Raw genomic sequence first — 21,068 nt, forward strand, 5'->3', positions numbered from 1 at the left:
GGGGCGGCAGCATTCCAGCAACTCACTCCCTGAGGTTGTGTAGGCGGCAGGAGCGATTCGCGTTCAAAATCTTTTGACTCTACCCGCTCTCCGTAGCGCCTTAGCCCGCTAGAGTTTCAAGGCGCGTTGTTCTTTGACGAAGCTGAGTCCTATACACCGCCTGCTGCTTTCCAGAGCATGGCTTCTCCGAGTTCCTTCACCTACTGTTGCCCTCCATCTTCCTCCCCTGTCTGGTCAGAGCCGCTGTACAGTTTGAGGCCCGAGCACGCGCGGGAGCGGTTGCAGGACGACTCGGTAGAAACAGTCACGTCCATGGAACAGGTGAGCTGGCTTGACTGGGCGAGGCGCCCGCGCGGGGGCTTCTGGGAGCGGGAGTCTGGTCCTCAGGGCCGCCGGGGTACGGAACCCACCCGGGAACTACAGCTCCCACAGTGCACCGCGGCGCCCCACCCCCACGCCGGGAAGCTCCCGGCGCCCAGGCTTGGGCTGGAGCGTGGAATGCTTGTGGGGCCGGGTTGGGGAGGGTCGTTGTCAAGGTTGGAGGGAGAGGACAGTACCTGGGCCCCCTCTGCCTTAGGGAGCGGAGAGAATCTTGTTCTGTGCCTGGAGGACTGAAGCAGCCCGTGTGGGTCGGACAGCCCACTCCATTTTGCCAGACATCGGGAGGTTCTCGTATGGATAATGCACTTTCCCCACCCTGCTTGTAGTTTTGGGACATAGAGGGGAAAAGAAGTGGCCAGACTGCGGTCATGCTATTCCATGATGTTTAATTTATGACCCACAGTGCCAGGTTTGATGCCTGCCTCGTGAGGAGACATTTTAGTAGCCATTCAATCATTTGAGCACCAGCAGTGTGTTGGTCACAATGTCGAACTCTGGAAATGCAAAGAAATAAAACAGCCCCTGATCAGGAGCATGGCACAGCCTGGTTGGGGAAGACAGAGAGGAAAACAGCACAGTTTGGGAAGTGCTGTAATAAGAGTGTGAATTTTGTACCACTTGCCATTCGCCGAGGCCTCGAAGTAGATGGGACCTATCACTTTGAAACGTGTTTGCGGAATGAGTAGTGAATTATAGTTTTGTTTTTTCTTCTCGTTCCTCAGTTGGAATTGGTCCCAAGTTAGTTATTGTGGAAATGGTTACCCATCTGTCACTAGGAGAAGTGATCAGAATGATTTTTTTTAGCACTAACAAGTCAGCATCAGGCTGCTTACTAAAATAAGATCTCTTAGTAAGATCAATCCCTAGACTTAATCTTGGAGGGACCTGCTTTGATTTTCATGCCTGAGGTTGGAAGCCTCAATTTTGGCAAAAATTAGTAATGATAATTATTATATTGTATATTTATGACTAAAATAACAAAAACAAGGGCTTGAATACACACGTATACACATAGTAGCAGAGGGAATATTTTAACTGGAGATTTAAGTTTCATGGGTTTTAGGGTAGAAAGGAAACTTACCTTTTGAATCTAGCTTCCCAGGTTAGTTAGCCCACCAGTGTGTCCTTCTACAGAAATCTTCTGCAAAAAATTGCAAAGAAATCTCCCATCAGTGAAAAAGCTACTACAGGATCTTTGCAGTATTCCTAAATGATGGATTGTTGAGTGGATTCAGGTCAAGCCTTTTTCTTTCTATCTGACCTAAGACTATAGGGTCACCTTTTGAGTAGTTAACTGAATTGACCCAGCAGATAAGGCTACAGATAAATAAAATGTTAGTGGAGAAAAGGGAATCAGAATTTGGTCTAATTTACACACCAGAACAGAGACTTCCATGGTTAGAGGGGTAAGTCAAAAACAAGAGCATCACCAGGAGCTTTACTGATCTGCTCTTTCTCTTTTGCTTACACTGTTTTTTCAGTCACATGCCCTGCTTAGTTCCTATGAGGGAAAAACCAGCACTTATCTTCTAAGTGCTTAGATATAATGAGCGATGGAGAAATGGATGCAACAAGGTACTGGCCTGCAAAAGGGTTGGCCAAGGTCTGGGCCAGTTGTGGAAACTAGGTTCTGATATGGAGCACTGGTACTGTAGGATGTCTTTCAGATCTAGGCCCAACTGTGCGGTGGATAGTAAAGCATCTTATACTTCTTTTCCGTGTCATTATTCCAGCTCACATTTTAAAAGTCTAGGAGAAACAGTTCCAGATCATAGGAAGATAACATAGTATCTCATTCTCATGGCTTCCTCAATGTTTTAATAATCATTATAGTGTCCACTTATTGGGTTCCATACCCAATAAATGCTCTCCATACATTGTATCATTCAATCCTTACACATTTTACAGATGAGAAAACTGAGTCTTATAGAAGGACTAGGTTGGTAGGTTAATGATGATATAGTCATAAGAAAAAACAACCTTGCTAGGAGTTGTTTGCAGAAGACACTGCTGTTATTCCTTTGGTTCTGACTGAAGATTCCATTTATTCTTAGGGGTTTACTGACAGCACTCAATTTTGTGCCATTGCCAATAAAAAATGCTTGTCACCTGCTTCCTATCTGATTATCAGGAGCCTATTTATTTGCTTAACAATGATTTGATAGTAGGAGTTAAACCTCTGAACAGTGGAAAGAGTCCTTAGCTATGGGTTCTTCTGTTCCATTCATTCATTTGCATTCATCCAACAAATACGTGAGTGCCTTCTTTGTGCCAGGCACTGTTCTAGACACTGGGCATAAGGGAGTGAACAAAAGAGGCCAAGTGGACGCCTTTACGAAACTTTTGTTCTAGGCCAGAGAGGCAGTCAATTAAAAAGGAGAAAAAATATCTAACCATCCATCTATCTATCTAATGTTAGAGAGAAGTGCTGTGGAGAAAAATAAAGCAAGATAAGGGAGATACATGGGTGGGATAGGAGCAAGGGAGGTTTTTATATAAGGTGGTAAAGGAAACCTCTGCTGATGTAATGTTTTAGCTGAGAGCTGAAGTAGGTGAGAGGACAAGCCATGTGTGTATCTGGGGGAAAAGCATTCTGGGCAGAGAAGGCAGCAAGTACAAAGGACCTGAGGCAGGGGGGTGCCTGGTGAGTGGAGAGCCACTGAGTAGAGAGGTTAGCAAACAGAACAGGCGATAAGGTTGGATCTCGTACTTTCAGATACCCTGATTGAGATGGGAAGGCATTTGGCTGAATAGCTTCCATTTACCTCCCCAGATTCACTCTACCCTTTTCTACCCTGCTCTGTAGATGTGCCCCAGGAGGTGGACCTGCACTGACAGGCAACCTTGCTTTCTGCCTTCTCTTTGCATTTGGCCATGGGGAGTATTGATAGGGGATGAGAGTGAGGGAGAAGGATGAGATTGGCGTATATATTCCCTTCCCGCAGGATTGTGTGGGCTGGAGTGTCTCTAGACTTAAGGTCACATCTCCAATTAGGTGCCTTCTCCGTGGAGCTCTCTGTCTCCCTCTCTACCCCTTCTCTTCACATTTCAGGTCTAGAAGGGCATGAAGTACCCTTGTGTTGCTAGCCCCTGTGTTATGATATGAACTCCCCTCAAATCACCCACTTTGAATGTGCCATCTGTTTCCTACCAGGAGTCAGACTGATCTATGATTGGAGGGTTTTGACACAATCTGTTGAGCATTTCAGCAGGCTCATTTAGGTCACTGTTGAGAGTAGATTGTGAGGAGGCCAGCGTAGGTGCAGGGAAACCAGTTAGTGGCTGTTGCAGTACTGCAGGTGACACGTGATGGCAGCTTCGCTCAGGGCTGTGGTAGTAGAGGTAATGAGCAGTGGTGAGATTCTGGGTATCTTTTGAAGGTCTCTGTTGTGACAGGCTGTTTTATTTCTTGACAAGCTGATGAATTTGATGCTCGGAGAACCTTTTATGACTCCAGAAAGCAAGATGTGGTTGTATTATTAGCGATTGTCTTCCTTTTTTGTGCCACCTGCAGTCACCCCATTGCAAATGCTGTGGGATTCAGGCCGGTAGGGTAATACTGGTACAATCTCAGAGGTAGCAGGTTTGCCAACAACAGTTGTTACTGAAGGTACTACTTTTGTTTTCCCTTTAGACTGCCCTTGAACAGGGGCAGAAACATTCTCCATTTGAAATGGCATGATGTCATTAGACGACATTCAGTCAAGTGCCAGTCAACTCTGAGGGGAATCTAGAAGAATTATTTGTCTCAGTCAAAATTCTTTTCTCTTAGAGGGGAAAAAAAAAAAGAATATGCCGGAAGCAATCACAGAATGACTCAGCAGAGCATGTAATGAAGTGCTAAATTATGACTGCATTGCATGAGGATTTCAGGGAGTGGAAGCCGATCTGGTGTGGGGTGAGGCGGTCAGGACAACTTCATGGAGGATGTGGGACTCGGGTTAGGCTGTAAAGGATAGAGTTGGGGCGGCAGCCATGCCAGTGGGAGGAGCCATTACGAGGGAAAGACCAGGTTGGCTGTGGTAGGGAATTAGGTCAGCTGGATGGGTGGGGCTGACCTGATGATGAATGAGTGCTGGTGGCCGGTGGGGACAGGATGGGGAGCCAGGCTAAAGAGCTGGCTGCAAGTGACGGGCATTGCACCACTGCAGATCCTGCAGGAGGGAACATTAGGGATCCAGGAATGAATCCCGACCTCCTGCTGTTGACTTGTTTCAAGTTCTAGTATCTGAAAGATTATTAAACAGAGGTGGAGAAAGTCCCTAAATATAGTCACACTAACTAGATTTTTATGCTTCTGATAGACGGGACCAGACCTCTGCTTGTTAAGTGGTCAGTAGGCTAGCTATGTGAATCAATTTTATCTTATTGAAATTCAGCATATACCATGTTACCCAGCTATTAGAAAGTGCAAATATCAAAATTTCCCCATTTTCCCTATGAATAAGTCCCCTAAAGTGTTTTTTGGTCAACTCTAGAATACACATACTATTAGGTATGTAGGTAAACAAACCAAATGCTTCTTTACACGATTTGCATTTTAAATTTAGGTACCTGTGCCTATTTAAAATCACATACTTTATAAAATCACACTAATTTAGAAATATTGTTCTTTCTCCTCCTCATATTCATAAAACATTTGTCTTCAAACTCTTCACATCCATCTTCGACCTTTGCGTTTATATCATCACTGGAGCTATACTTTGGATCAGTGAATACGTTTTTGCAGACCACACTTTCAGTTTTTTGAGATACATCCCTTTTAAATATGGGGAAGATATTGAATATTTTATCACAAGTTACAATTATAATTCTTTTACAGTGTGTCCAGTTGGTACATATCTTTGATCACCGCAACTTAAACACTTTATTAACTTTTAAAGTGATCTTTAAAAGGGTTTACAGTGGCAGTTTGCACATGCAAGTGTGAGTTCATATCCCCAGGAATTAAATCTGTGTTTAATTTGTCTCCTTTCATTGATACCATCAGCTGACTTCTGTAGGCAGCCAACACCAGACCTTGACTGAGGTTGTTTCAGGATGATGTGTCAACCCCAACTCATATTTTGTATTCAAAATAAGGAATTGAAAGAACTCCCCACAGCAAGAGTTACTTTGTAAGGATTTCTTATAAGGTGACTTGTTTTTTCTGAGGGATAATTTTTTTTTAGGAAGAATCCTTTTCTTATAGTTAATCTATTAATGATTCTTTTACCACATCTTCAGCATTAGCATGAGTCTCAGGCAGCAAATCTGCTTTCTGGAAGGGTCCTCCTCTGGGAGAGAGGGGGAGATGTAGGGAGAAGGGAAGGTCTGTGATACGGAAGTTGGTGCATCATGAGATTTGCTTTGGATAGAAGCTGTGAAGGAGAAAATTCCAAATGCATTTGTTGTTTTTTACCACTCAGCTATGAATGGATATTATTCTGTGCTTCCGATTGGATTTCTAGAAGAATTCCAGGAGCTATGTTTTAAACAGAGCTGTCAAGAATGCGGGCAGATGGTTAGATCTGCATCTATGTTGCCATGGCACCTAAGTCTTGGGGACGTGGGTGCAGTCACTTCATCTCTGACCCCTAGATTCTCACACGATCTCTCCATCGTTGAAAACCACAAAGTAATATACATACTAGTTTATATCATGTACACAGACTATACACACACACAAATATATATTTATTAGTTTATATTATATAAAGATACATGTGCATATACATCCATATACATATATAGTAGGGGAGGAAAAAACCTTTTCCTCTACCCAGCTTAGGTTCTCTAGCTGGGGCCCTGTAAATTAGACTGACCAAAGACAGATTAACAAGAGAAAAATAAACAGAAATTTATTAACATGTGCATTGTTGTGTACACATGGGAGCACCTATCGATGAGTCACCCAAAGGGGTAGTTAGAACTTGAGTTTATATGCCATTTTAGACTAAAACAAAGAAAAGGGTTTGGGGCTTCTGGGTTGGGGAGACAACTTATGTTTCCCCTAAGTCCAGGAAAAGTATGGTAAACAAGAGTTCTTTAGTGAGGTTTGTTATTCAGATTTAAGTCCGTGCCTTCTCCATAGATAAGAGTTGTTAGGAGTCCTCCACTTCTTGGTGTGGAGAGGGAGACATCTTTACGAAAGGAAACTTAATGCCCTGTTTTTAGAGCTTTTCCTTCACCTCCTGGTTATCAATGGCCTTTAGCTCAAAATAATCCATATGCCAACGAGGCATATTTTGGGATGGCATATTCCCAATATGTATAATCTTACTTCAGCAAACGTAAAACCATTCTGTACGTAGCAACACCTAGCCTGTGCCCCGTCAGAAGCAGGGGTAAACTTCTGACAAACTAGTAGGCTTACCTCTGAACTCTTGTGTTCCCCTTTCGCCATACCCTAAGTGATCAAGTGCCTCATGACTGGAAAAATGAGAGATGTACTGTTAGGACTAAGTTATGTTATAAAGAGGCTTGGGAGGGCAAGCAAGGGTTTTCTAGGTATGTCTCTACTGAAGTGTTAGAATTGCTGGGTTGTAGGGTCTGTGCCTTTTTATTACCTGCTACCATGTTGCCCTCCATAGTGACTCTAGTAATTTAAGTACTAGTTAGTGGTGTACTGGAGATCTATTTTGTCCACATCCTCTCTAAGACTTGATATTGTTAGTGGTCAGCGGTCTTAATTTGGGAAAAATAGTATCTTTTACATGTGTTCCAAGTATCTTCCCCTAGGCTCTTGTTTGCCTTTAACCTTGCTTATATTTATGTTCTTCTTTGTCTTTTTCCTTATAGTTTGAGCTTTTTGAAGAAATCTTTCTCTATCCCAAGAATATAAAGATATTCTCCTATATGCTGTTTTAATGACTTGACTCAAGTTTTTCATGTTCAAATTTAATCAACCTGGAATTTATTTATTTATTTTTAGGATGAGAGGTAGGCAGTAATTTTTATACTAGCAACACTTACTGTCCATGTTTTTTCCTTTGATATTAGATTTTCCCATCTCTGCCTTAAACCAAGTTTTCATATATGCATAGGCTTTTAGGAATTCTTTAATGAAAAATGCTGTTAGATGAGGATTATTGAATATTATAGCATAGTGATGATAAGCACCTGTCCTTTGAATGAGGCAGGTTACTGCTGATAACATAGCCTGTGGATCTGTAGGCCATTGGGAACTTTTTTCTAGTGTTCATTTTGGTTTATGATTTAAACTTAGTTTTCCTTCGTTACTTCTGGAACACCTGATGTTAAAACAAGGTTTTTTAAGGGAATTGGCAGTGAGGGCAGTGGGTCTCAAACCTGGCTGACCATTAGAATCACCCGGGGAGCTTTTGGTCTTCCCAACCACCCCGGGTTGTACCCTAGACCACTTAAAACAGAACCTTTAAGGGTGGGACCCAGGCATCAGTATTTTTTAAGCTCCTCAGGTAATTCTAATATGCAGCCAGGGTTGAGAACCCATGGTTCATAAAGGATCTCAGCCTTGATAGAGAGGAATGCCAGCTGGTTAAGGAGACTAGGTCAACTCTGACCTCCCTCTGAATTTTGTACTCAAAGTATTAGGATATTTGTTCAGAGGAACGTTTTACCTTCTCACCTTCGTTTATCCTTTGCTAATTAAGAAGAAGAAAAGTGTGGTGAGCAGGTTAAAAAAAAAAAACAGCAATAATTATAAGTTAAGAAAGTCCTATTTGAAGTCAAACTCAAGCATCAGCCTCTGAGCTGAAATCCAGTGACTGTTACCACTACTAAAAAAAAAAAAAAAACCTTTGATCCATCAAACATCAGCATGCATCAGAATCCTCTGGAGGAGGAATCCTCTGGGTGGGCCCCATCCCAGTAGTTTCTGATTCTATACGTCTATGACCTGAGAGTTTACATTTTTAACAAGATCAGCTTGGCTGCGGTTAAACTGCCTCTGAGCTACTAGATCTAATGGTTGCTGTTGCTGGTTTTTTAATCCATTCTCCTATTGATGGACAACTGAGCTGTTGCCAGATTTTGGATATAATGAATAATGCTGCTATAAACATTCTTGTAGAAGTCTTTTTATGATCATGTGTTTTCATGGGTAAAAACCTACAGGTGGAATTGTTGGATCACAGGGTAGGTGTATGTTTAGTTTTAAACGAAACTGCTGGCCTTTTCCAGAGTGATCAGACATGTTACACTCTCACCAGCAATGTGTGAGGGCTCTGGTTCCTCTACATCCTTGCCAACATTTGGTGTTTTCCCTCTTTTCAACTTTAGTCATTCTGCTGGTGGGTGTGGAGAGGTATTGTTAAAGAAAAAATTATTCATGACACTTGTTAAAGGAAGACTTTGTTCAAGGAGGACTGCTGTGATGGGGTTTTGCAGTAGGGGAGAGAGATTGGGCTCAAGTCTGAAAACAGCAAGGAAAGGTGGGAATTTATAGCCAAGGAGCAAGGTGGGGGGATTGGTGGATGGTAGATTAGTAAGAGGAATCATCAAAGGTAGGTGGGGAATCTGGCTAAACTGACTTAAAAGGATTCCTTGTGAAGGCAGGCCAAGGTGGTCAGACATCACTGGGGGATGGTGGAGGATGAGGAACCTGATCAGATAGTGGGGATGGGGGATTCTGGCTAAACCAACTTAGCAGGATTCTTGCTAAAAATAGGTGATACGATGATGGACACAGAAGTATAAAAGTCGAGGCCTAGGGCTTCCCTGGTGGCGCAGTGGTTGAGAGTCCGCCTGCCGATGCAGGGGACACGGGTTCGTGCCCCGGTCCGGGAAGATCCCACATGCCGCGGAGCGGCTAGGCCCGTGAGCCATGGCCGCTGAGCCTGCGTGTCCGGAGCCTGTGCTCCGCAACGGGAGAGGCCACAACAGTGAGAGGCCCGCGTACCGCAAAAAAAAAAAAAAGTCAAGGCCTAGTTGGGAGGAGGATTCAGAGGAGCCTGACTAAAGTTTGGTCAAGGAAAGTCTCTGCTGGTGTCACACTGTAGAGTATTTGCTTTTAAATTGACAGAAACACTCTCTAATTGGTTTAACATTTATTTAGCTACTATACATATAAAGTACTGGTGTGTGTGTGTGCAGATGTATTTGACTTTTCAAAAATCTTTCTTATACCTAGATAAAGTAGTTGTGATGGAATCTTGGTTCCTCCAACTTTTTATTACAAAAAATGTCAAATATACAGAAAAATTGACAGTATCTGTTTGCCCTCCACCTAATCCCCCCCCACCATATAAACTGTTCAAGGATAAATTTTAAAAGAAGATAAAATCATGACTCACACAACTATAAAATGAACACATGTCCAAGATTTTATTTGACTCATGGACCCAGTAAGATATTACAACTAGTTCAGACAGGAACTCAACATACCACCTTTAAAGTCAGATAGGGATGCTGAAGTAAATTTGCAAATGGATGCAAAACTGGGCAATATTCATTATTACTTGCATTTACAAGTACTTGCATTTTACTAGATACAATTTGTATTTCTGTGGACAGAAATTATTTGCATTACTATCAGTTTTCTGCAAATTCTACCTCTACAGAATTGTGAGATAGTCTTGTCAAGGATAAAAGTGGAGGGACTTCCCTGGCGGTCCAGTGGTTAAAGACTTCTTGCTTCCACCACAGGGGACATGGGTTCCATCCCTGGTCGGGGGAACTAAGATCTCACATGCTGTGCAGCTTGCCCCCTCCCTGCCAAAAAAAGGACAAAGGTGGAGATAACCCAGTTGAAACCATGCAACTCAGATTGGGACTCAAACCCAGCCAAAACTCGGATTGGGACTTGAACCCACGAGGCTGGGACTTGAACCTGGCCAAAACCCACAGTCTTCCAACTGAGATCACACACCTGGTTTCAGAACTTAATGAAGCTCAGGTTCTTGATGTCTCATCGTAGAAAGAATTCAGTGAGAGACAAAGTGATAGATAAGAAGTGGATTTATTTAGAGAGAAACATATTCCACAGACAGAATGTGGGCCATCTCAGAAGGCCAGAGTGGCACCAGGGTAAGGAGTTGTCAGTTTTTATAGGGGTGGGTAATTTCATAGGCTGATGAGTGGGAGGAGTATTTCAGCTATTTGGGGAAGGGGCGGGGATTTCCAGGAATTGGGCCACCGCCCACTTTTTTTTTTTTAATTTTTAAAAATATTTATAGTGGCTGCGTTATCTTCATTGCTGCGCTCAGGCTTTTCTCTAGTTGCGGCGAGCGAGCTGGGGCTACGCTTCGTTGCGTTGCTTGGGCTTCTCATTGCGGTGGCTTCTCTTGTTGTGGAGCACGGGCTCTAGGCGCAGGGGCTTCAGTAGTTGTGGCTCGCAGGCCTAATTGCTCTGCGGCATGTGGGATCTTCCAGAACAGGGCTCGAACCCATGACCCCTGCATTGGCAGGCGGATTCTTAACCACTGCACCACCAGGGAAGCCCCCGCCCACTTTTTGACCCTTATGGTCAGTCTTAGAACTGTCTTGGTGCCTGTGGGTGTGTCATTTAGCTTCCTGATGTGTTAACAGTGAGTGTATACTGAGGCTCAAGGTCTAGTGGAAGTTGACTTGTCTGCCATCTTGGACCCATTTGGTTCTAATCAGTTTATGTCATGTCCTCCGGCTATGTCATTCTTTCAAGGGTAGTGCCTTGCCCCCTTCCCTCCTGTTTCATTCCCCCCTCAGAGATTTTATCCCATATTTTTTGCGGTACGTGGGCCTCTCACTGTTGTGGCCTCTCCCGTTGCAGAGCACAGGCTCCAGACGCACAGGCTCAGCGGCCACGGCTCAAGGGCATGTGGGATCCTCCTGGACCGGGGCACGAACCCGTGTCCCCTGCATCGGCAGGCGGACTCTCAACCACTGCGCCACCAGGGAAGCCCCTATCCCATATTCTTATGGGAAGCAGAAGGGCGATGGTCCATCTTCTGTAACTGCTTCAGTAGGGGCGTTGACCCTGCCTGTCAGGGAGTAAAAATCTCTGGATGCCTGATCTAGGGGCCCCAGGGGCAAGACAGCTCCTTGTTCTAAGTCAGTATGGGCTGGAATCCTCACATAGCCATCATCTTGGTGTGGAACTGTTGTAACTGCTTCCAAGGCCTTTCTGTGAATCTCCTTGATGATGAAGCACTTTTTGTAACAGCATCAGAGTACAAAAATATCTGTAAATGACAAAAGGCTCAAAAGGCATGGTTAAACATCTGATAACAGTGTAATCGATAAAGAAACATGGTTATAATAACCAGAATTATCAATGATTACATTTAATTTAACATACCAAATAATCCTAGTTAAATATTTCTCTTTAAGATACCTCAGGGGCCCTCTAAAGTACCCCAAAGTTAGCTGGAAATCAAAAGAAACTTAATTAAAATTTGACATTTGGGAAGCTTGTCAAAAAGTTTCAAAACACTTGCTCAAATAAGATCATAGGTCACTGTGAGACAATACTTATTCCCTAACTAAAGTTACAGAAGATCTCAAAAACAAATACAGATCACTTAAAAGGCAAAGAAACATACCAAATCCAGTCTTGTCCCAGCCTATTCCCAGCAAAATCCATTTACCCAACTAAATTTAATCCAGTCTTAGAAAATCCTGATCATGTATAACTCTTTTCAGTATTCTTCATTCTTCACACCTAATTTTACTAAAAACACTTATCTTACTTTTCTTAAAAGTTTTTTTCACATTGAGTTACTTTTCTTGTTGACAAAGTTGTAACAGAAAAAGGTCTTATTTGACCTCTAATAAACCTAGGTACAACAGAAGGATTATACTTGACATTGATCATTGATGACTCTAACAGGTCTGTGTTAATCAAACCAACAAGCTTAAGCCACCTTCAATACCAGATATCAGTTTAGTACTGAATGTTTTTCAGATGACATGAACCTGAAATGCATTCTGGCCAGATTATTTTCTATTTCTGAGTATTTATATAAGCACTTAATTTTTTTTTTAAGCCAATTACGTAGAGCTCTTTTACGAATTCATTTTTGGCAATATCACACGCCTACAACACACATATAGATACATATGAACACACAAACAAACACAGAGGCCTTATAGTTCCCATTCCAAAATTTCAGTCCTGAGTCAGATACAGCATAAAACCTATCAGTTACAAGGGGTTGGATTCAAATTGGGCTTCTGGCAGATGGAACAAATCAAGGTCACCCATCTAGATGGCTAAACCCTTTTTACTAGTGTTTACAGAAAAGACACTTAGGATTTCTATTTATCCTTGACAAGTCAAGTTCTAAATTACTTTACCCTCTTTTTTAAAATTTGCGTTTAAAAAGGTGGCAGAGATAAGGGTTCCTGAGAAGACCAGATAGGACACTTGCATCTCAAAGATACGGGCAAGTTCCTCCTAGGATGACTGTTTCCCCTTTGTTTAATACTTACAAGTCTCTTAAGATAAATAGGGAAGGTTTGGGGAGTGGTAAAAGGATTGGTGGGTTTTGGATTATTTTTGGAGCCACACCTCTGGTCCTGTAAAGACTACATTTGTAAAACAAGGAGAGTTTTGTTTTCTTTTTCAAAGAATTGGGTGGTTACCTCAATGATATTGAAGGACTGACATACCCATTCATTTAAGTTGGAAAGTTTTACTTTTCCTCATTTAGCTTAGGGGAGAAGGCCTCTTCCAAAATTCCTATCAGGCTCTGAATATCAGCTATGGTTAGTTTAGTCAGACCCGTGGCCTCCTGTTTTGGTAATCTATTTACAAACATTTTTTAGGATCTTCCCTAGGTTTAAGAAATTTGTACCTTATATTTAGACACTATATAACCCTTTTTACTTAATAACCACTGGCTGGATACCTTTGGCCAAGCCCAGAACCTCGATAGTCCACATTCCAGGGTCTACTAAGTCTTCTATTTTAGCTTCAGATTATCTGTTCCTTTTTGCTTTTTGTTAGAACCATTTGGTGATGAGGGTGGTTCCCTTGGCCCTCAAGAAACAGAGTGGCCCCTACCTTAGTTAATAAATCCCTTCCCATTAAAGGGATGGGACAGTCAGGCACAAACAGGAAGGAATGTAAAAACAGCTGGCCATTGATCTTGCACAAAAGGGGTTCCAGGAAGGTGTGCCCCTGTCTCTTCCCTAACAACCCCATTACGTATTCCTTATGATTGCTAAGGTTTCCAATCCTTTGGGTTAAGACCAAGGTTGCACCAGTGTCTTTAAGAAATTCTGTCAAGTGGCCCACCACATCAGTGACCACCCAAGGCTCTCCATTTAGTTATGTAGATGGTATCTCTAGGCAGAGCCACTTGGGCCCCTTCAGTCTTCTGATTGCAAAACCATCAATGGCTGAGGGGCCCCCCCGTAGCTCTCTGGCGTATGGGGCATTCCCTCTTCCAATGCCCTGGCTGTTTGCAAAGGGCACATTGATCACAATCCTCCCTCCAGTCCGTTGTATCCACACAGGGTACACTGGCCTTGTATGGCTACCCGTGGGCCTTGTGGTCTGCCAGGGCCAGGTTGGCCCAGAAAAGCCAACTTCCCTTTTGGTGGTCTCTGAGTGGACAAAGCCACTGCCGTCATCTGGGCCTTTTGCATATTTCTCTGGGTGCGTTCAGCCTTTTCGACCATATCCCTATTACCGAAAACCAAATAAGCCAATTGGAACAAATTGTTCATCAGAGTCTGAGGACCAGCAGTTGTTTTCTGAATTTTGCTCCTGATGTCTGGGTCAGACTGGGCTATGAAATGCATAGCCAAAAAGGCCTGTACCTCGGGGGAGGAGGGATCCACGTTCCTTCGGGATCCATGACCCTGTAGGATGGGTCAGTTAAAAGGTACTCAGTGTACTCCCTAGAGGTATCCCTCCAAGCTACACATGCCTTAAATTCCTTTTGTGTTCCATTGCCTAGATACAAGGCCATGGAAATTTGAACATAGGGTACTTGACTCAATTTTAAATTTCCTAACTCATATTGTGGCCAAACCTGATTACATAACCTACTAAGTTTTTTTCCGTTTAATTCCTGTTGTCCAAATCTTTCCCAATCCCAGAGTATATGGCCCAAAGGGGTATTGGTTGGGATTGATGCAGCCTGACCCATTTTAGACAAGCTTCTGAGCTGTCCAAAACTCCACTCTTAAGTAAAATCCACCATGCAATTTGGTGAAGATTTGCACTTAAGATTTTAGATGCTGTCCCTTCCAGGGTAGTCTCCCAACCAGGTGTTAGTGCCCAAAAAGTTGTCACAAAGAAACAGCATAGAAGACATCCCCAATGGTGTTGATGATGAGTGGGAGTTGGTCTAGCTATAAGTTGGGAATAAAGGGTCAGCACTTATGGGGCTTCCCTGGTGGTGCAGTGGTTGGGAGTCCGCCTGCCGATGCAGGGGACACGGGTTCGTGTCCCGGTCCGGGAAGATACCACATGCTGCAGAGCGGCTGGGCCCATGGGCCATGGCCGCTGAGCCTAAGCATCCGGAGCCTGTGCTCCGCAGCGGGAGAGGCCACAACAGTGAGAGGCCCGTGTACCGCAAAAAAAAAAAAAAAAAAAAAAAAAAAAAAAAAGCGTCAGCACTTGTAAGGGTCAGAGGGAGGGGAGTAAAAGCAATAAAAAGTACACCTTGGTGGTCACACAGGTTTTCTGGGGTTAACAGAAGGAAGAAAGAAAGAAATAGAGTAGGAATGAACAAGAATGCAAGAATGTAGGAGAAAAACCTCAGAGTCAGGGAGATGAGTATAGAGATTAACAATTCTGTCCTGGATCTGCTGTTGCATGTGCACAAGCAACAGGATTGACCTACCGGTCAAAAATGAGCAGACGTTGGCAGAGCGTCCTCCCCAGTATACCTGCCTCGCAGCATCGCACAGGCCTCTTTAGGACCAAAACCTAACTTTCAACATTCTTACCTTATCACCATCCCTTCATGGTCGACAGCTGAAACCATGCACCTCAGATTGGGCCTTGAACCCACATGGCGGGACTCGAACCCGGCCAAAACCCTGATTGGGACTTGAACCCACGAGGCTGGGACTTGAACCTGGCCAAAACCCACAATTTTCCAACTGAGATCACACACCTGGTTTTAGGACTTAATGAACCTCAGGTTCTTGATGTCTCATTGCAGAAAGAATTCAGTGAGAAACAAAGTGATAGGTAAGAAGTGGATTTAGGGACTTCCCTGGTGGCGCAGTGGTTAAAAATCCGCCTGCCAATGTAGGAGACACGGGTTCAATCCCTGGTCCGGGAAGATCCCATATGCCGTGGAGCAACTAAGCCTGTGTGCCACAACTACTGAGCCTGTGCTCTAGAGCCCGCGAGCCACAGCTACTGAGCCCACGTGCCACAACTACTGCAGCCCGCGTGCCTAGAGCCTGTGCTCTGCGACAAAGAGAAGCCACCGCAATGAGAAGCCTGCACACCGCAACAAAGACTAGCCCCCCGCTTACTACAACTAGAGAAAGCCCCAGGCACAGCAACAAAGACCCAATGCAGCCAAAACATAATAAATAATTTATTAAAAAAAAAAAGAAGTAGATTTATTTAGAGAGAAACACACTCCACAGACAGAGTGTGGGCTATCTCAGAAGGCGAGAGTGGCCCTGGGAGAAACACACTCCACAGAGTGTGGGCCATCTCAGAAGGTGAGAAAGGCACCAGGGTAAAGGGTTGTCAGTTTTTATAGGGTTGTGTAATTTCATAGGCTAATGAGTGGGAGGAGTATTTCAGCTATTTTGGGAAGGGGTGGGGATTTCCAGGAATTGGGCCACCACCCACTTTTTTTTTTAAAGAAGATATTGGGGGTAGGAGTTTATTAATTAATTTATTTATTTTTGCTGTGTTCTTCGTTTCTGTGCGAGGGCTTTCTCTAGTTGTGGCAAGCGGGGGCCACTCTTCATCGCGGTGCGCGGGCTTCTCACTATCGCGGCCTCTCTTGTTGCAGAGCACAGGCTCTAGACGCGCAGGCTCAGTAGTTGTGGCTCACGGGCCAAGTTGCTCCGCGGCATGTGGGATGTTCCCAGACCAGGGCTCGAACCCGTGGCCCGTGCATTAGCAGGCAGATTCTCAACCACTGCGCCACCAGGGAAGCCCCACTGCCCACTTTTTGATCCTTATGGTTAGTCTTAGAACTGTCTTGGTGCCTGTGGGTGTGTCATTTAGCTTCCTGATGTGTTACAGCGAGTGTATACTGAGGCTCAAGGTCTAGTGGAAGTTGACTTGTCTGCCATCTTGGACCCATTTGGTTCTAATCAGTTTATGTCATGTCCTCTGGCTATGTCACTCTTTCAAGGGTAGTGCCCTGCCCCCTTCCCTCCTGTTTCACAGTGATGGGCACAACTTTTCCTTTGGGGGTGTGTGTGTGTATGTTTATATGTGTGTGTATGTACACACATGTATATATGTATATGACTGTTCTTTTTCCCCGAATCTTTGAAAGTAAGATGAAGATATTATGACACTTTACCCCTAAATAATAAAGCATGCATCTCTTAAGAATAATGTTCTTCTACATCAGCACAATAATGTCACATATAAGAAAATTAAAAGTAATTGTATAATATCATCTAATATCCAATTTATTTTTATTTTTTATTTATTTTTGTTTTGTTTTGTTTTCTTTTCTTTTTTGGCCAAGCTATGTGGCTTGTGAGATCTTAGTTCCCTGACCAGGGATTGAACTCTGGCCCTTGGCAGTGAAAGCACAGAGTCCTAACCACTACACCACCAGGGAATTCCCTCCAATTTATTTTTAAATTTCCCCAATTGTCTCAAGATTCTTTTTATATCTTTTTGGTGTGTGTTTTGAATCAGGAGCCAATCAAGGTTCCTTTATTTCAGGCTGTTTAAAATTTTTGAAGAGCTAATCCCTTGGGACTGAATTTTTTGGTGACTAGTCCTGATGGCATTTCTTATAACATTTCATGTAACAATGTTTCTGAAACCGAACAGATGCTTTAGGATGTCATCCTCCTCCCAAGAGAGCCATATCACTTTCATTAACATGGTCACAAACTGTGTGCTTTGTGCTCAAGGGAAATGAACCTATGGGCTTTTTGCTGTTTATGCAAGAGTAAATTATCTGCTATTGTAGGGCGGCTGTTAATAATCCTTTGTATTGTACTCAGTTGGTAACTGCCTTGCCTGTGGGAGCTCTCATGCGGAAAAGAGAAATTAACTAAAATAGAATAGTCCCTTCCTTCGGGATGGAAAGGAAACATGGAAATTCAAGATAAAATGAAAGGCCAGGGAAAGCAGACATGCTTTAGCATCCCTGTGTTGAAGCCGATCCCTCCCTCCTTCCTTCCTTCCTCCCTCCCTCCCTCCCTCCCTCCTTCTCGCCCTCCCTCCCTCCCTTCCTCCCTCCCTCCCTCCTTCTCGCCCTCCCTCCCTCCCTTCCTCCCTCCCTCCCTCCTTCTCGCCCTCCCTCCCTCCCTTCCTCCCTTCCTAATTCTGATTTGAGAGCTGTGTAGTGTTAGAGTTCTTCATGACTTAGGTAACTTTGTTTTTTAATAGTTACCCCCAATTCTCCTATATTTAAAGTGAGAATTTCGATAAAATTTTAAAAAGGAATTTAATTATAGATCTTGCTTCATAGACATTATGCAATTGTTGTGACTGCTTCTCTTAATTCTGTCCCAAAGGCTAAATTTCTAATTCTACTAATGTTTTGGAGGTCCCCAAGACCACTCCTAGGTTCACTGATTCACTACTAGTGTTACCTGAAAACTGGTTTGCCTCTTGGTGAGTGTTGAGCCAAAAGACACGACCGAGCCAAAGATAGGGAGAAGGAAGGATTTATTACTTGCAGCAAGTAAGGAGAACACTGGGGATCCTTCCCAAAGCAGTGTCTCTCCCAACAGCAAAATTGGGGAAGTTTTAAGTTAAGGGTACATGCATATTCATGATGGGGCTTGAGTGGTCTACAGAGTCCAAGCTTTAGTTGATTGAAGTCAGAAGTTCAGAAAAGGTCAACATCATCAGCCCTTAGGTTCCAGTACATCTGGTGGTTGAGGCTTCAGGCTACTCTTTACCATCGAAAGAGAACTCGGAGTCTTTATAACTAATATATTATCTTTGCTATTGTTATTTCTCTCGCCTGATAACAGTCAGTGTCTGCATTCTTTCTTCTCTTAAGATCATTGATTTCTAAGACCTATTAAAGGGCAAGCATTGTGGCCAGGCTTAGATCCCAGAATGGCTTAGGCCAAAATGGCCTCTCTTATGTCAAGAAAACCATGCCTGTTTTTCTTTCTCCGGGGTTTCCTTTCTCTTTCTTTTCTCTCTTTCTTTTCTCTCTACCTTAACTGCTTACACAAAGATTCAGAGAACTCAGCATATAGCTGTACTCATGGTTATGATTTATTACAACAACAGGCTACGGAACAAAATCAGCCAAGGGAAAAGGCTCATGGGGTGAAGTCTGCAGGAAACGAGGCACAAGCTTCCAAGAGTTCTCTCCCAGTGGAGTCACAGAGGACGTGTTTAATTTCTCCAGCATTGAATTGTGACCACACATGCAGAGCTACCAGGGCAGCTCATTAGAGATTTGGTGCTCATGGTTTTTACTGGGGCTGGTCACATAGGGACCCACTTTCTAGCATAATTCCAGACTCGCAGAAGGAAAAGAGCTGTTCACCATAAACCTCGTTGTTTATACAGTTTAGGCTCAGTGAGCCTCTCTAATCAGTTCTGGGAATGGTGAGAGCCCTCCCGAGATCCAGGCTCCCAGACTCCAGCCAGGGTCTACCTTTCAAGTAGGCCTTTCTAAGGATAGTAGTCTCAGGCCTGCTGTGTTAACTCTTTTGTATACAACTAGCTTTCTTCCTTTCCTTTCACTATGCAAATCAGAACATTCAAAGAATGCTTACATCTTCCCAGTGACAAAATTACTACGATTTATATCACACTGGCAGACTGTATGTGGAGAAGGAGAGGCAAAAAAGGCTGTTGCATATTTTGGGGATTACTTTCATTTTCTTATCCTCAGATGACTATTTTTTAATTTCTATATTAATCCATTACTATTTGTCAAAAAAATTACAGGCTTATTGCTAGTATTATTTTAAAAGTTGTACTCTAAAAATCATACTTTGTGCTCTGAAGTGATCTTTTTCTATTAAAAAATACACTAGTTCCTAAAGACAACCCACAGAATGGGAATATGACAAGGAACTTGTATCTATTGATAGAATATTTAAGGACTTATTACAATTCATTAATAAAAAGACAACCCAATATAAAAAATGAACAAAGAGATTAGATCACTCCCTAACACCATACACAAAAATAAGCTCAAAATGGATCAAAGACCTAAATGTAAGGCCAGAAACTGTCAAACTCTTGGAGGAAAACATAGGCAGAACACTCTATGACATAAATCACAGCAAGATCCTTTTTGACCCACCTCCTAGAGAAATGGAAATAAAAACAAAAATAAACAAATGGGACCTAATGAAACTTCAAAGCTTTTGCACAGCAAAGGAAACCATAAACAAGACCAAAAGACAACCCTCAGAATGGGAGAAAATATTTGCAAATGAAGCAACTGACAAAGGATTAATCTCCAAAATTTATAAGCAGCTCATGCAGCTCAATAACAAAAAAACATACAACCCAATCCAAAAATGGGCAGAAGACCTAAATAGACATTTCTCCAAAGAAGATATACAGACTGCCAACAAACACATGAAAGGATGCTCAACATCATTAATCATTAGAGAAATGCAAATCAAAACTACAATGAGATGTCATCTCACACCAATCAGAATGGCCATCATCAAAAAATCTACAAACAATAAATGCTGGAGAGGGTGTGGAGAAAAGGGAACACTCTTGCACTGGTGGTGGGAATGTGAATTGGTACAGCCGCTATGGAGAACAGTATGGAGGTTCCTTTAAAAACTACAAATAGAACTACCATATGACCCAGCAATCCCACTACTGGGCATATACCCTGAGAAAACCATAATTCAAAAAGAGTCATGTGCCAAAATGTTCATTGCAGCTCTATTTACAATAGCCGGGAGATGGAAACAACCTAAGTGTCCATCATCGGATGAATGGATAAAGAAGATGTGGCACATATATACAATGGAATATTACTCAGCCATAAAAAGAAACGAAATTAAGCTATTTGTAAAGAGGTGGATAGACATAGAGTCTGTCATACAGAGTGAAGTAAGTCAGAAAGAGAAAGACAAATACTGTATGCTAACACATATATATGGAATTTAAGGAAAAAAAATGTCATGAAGAACCTAGTGGTAAGACAGGAATAAAGACACAGACCTACTAGAGAATGGACTTGAGGATATGGGGAGGGGGAAGGGTAAGCTGTGACAAAGTGAGAGAGTGTCATGGACATATATACACTACCAAACGTAGAATAGATAGCTAGTGGGAAGCAGCCGCATAGCACAGGGAGATCAGCTCGGTGCTTTGTGACCACCTAGAGGGGTGGGATAGGGAGGGTGGGAGGGAGGGAGATGCAAGAGGGAAGAGATATGGGAACATATGTATATGTATAACTGACTCACTTTGTTATAAAGCAGAAACTAACACACCATTGTAAAGCAATTATACTCCAATAAAGATGTAAAAAAAATAAAGAAAATTTTAAAAAATAAAAAATGAACAAAGATCTGAATAGACATTTCTCCGAAGAATATCTACAAATGGCCAATAAGCCTGTAAAAAGATGCTCAACATCATTAGTCATCAGGGAAAGGCAATCAAAACTATAGTGAGGGCTTCC

General features: G+C 42.9%; 1 protein-coding gene across 2 annotated transcripts in view; it reads left to right on the plus strand.

Annotated features, from left to right (window-relative positions):
* Nucleotides 1-177: 177 nt before the first annotated feature.
* LOC307050725 (protein farnesyltransferase subunit beta) overlaps nucleotides 178-21,068 on the plus strand; it is a gene marked incomplete at its 5' end in the record, with an annotated part of 78,072 nt that continues 57,181 nt past the window's right edge. For both annotated transcript variants that reach the window (XM_079700930.1, XM_079700931.1), the window contains one exon: nucleotides 178-321. In XM_079700930.1, the coding sequence (XP_079557056.1) occupies nucleotides 178-321 (144 nt within the window). The remainder of the gene's footprint in view (nucleotides 322-21,068) is intronic.

This window comes from Hyperoodon ampullatus (genome assembly GCF_949752795.1).
Source record: "Hyperoodon ampullatus genome assembly, chromosome: 3".
Classification (NCBI taxonomy): Eukaryota; Metazoa; Chordata; class Mammalia; order Artiodactyla; family Ziphiidae; genus Hyperoodon; species Hyperoodon ampullatus.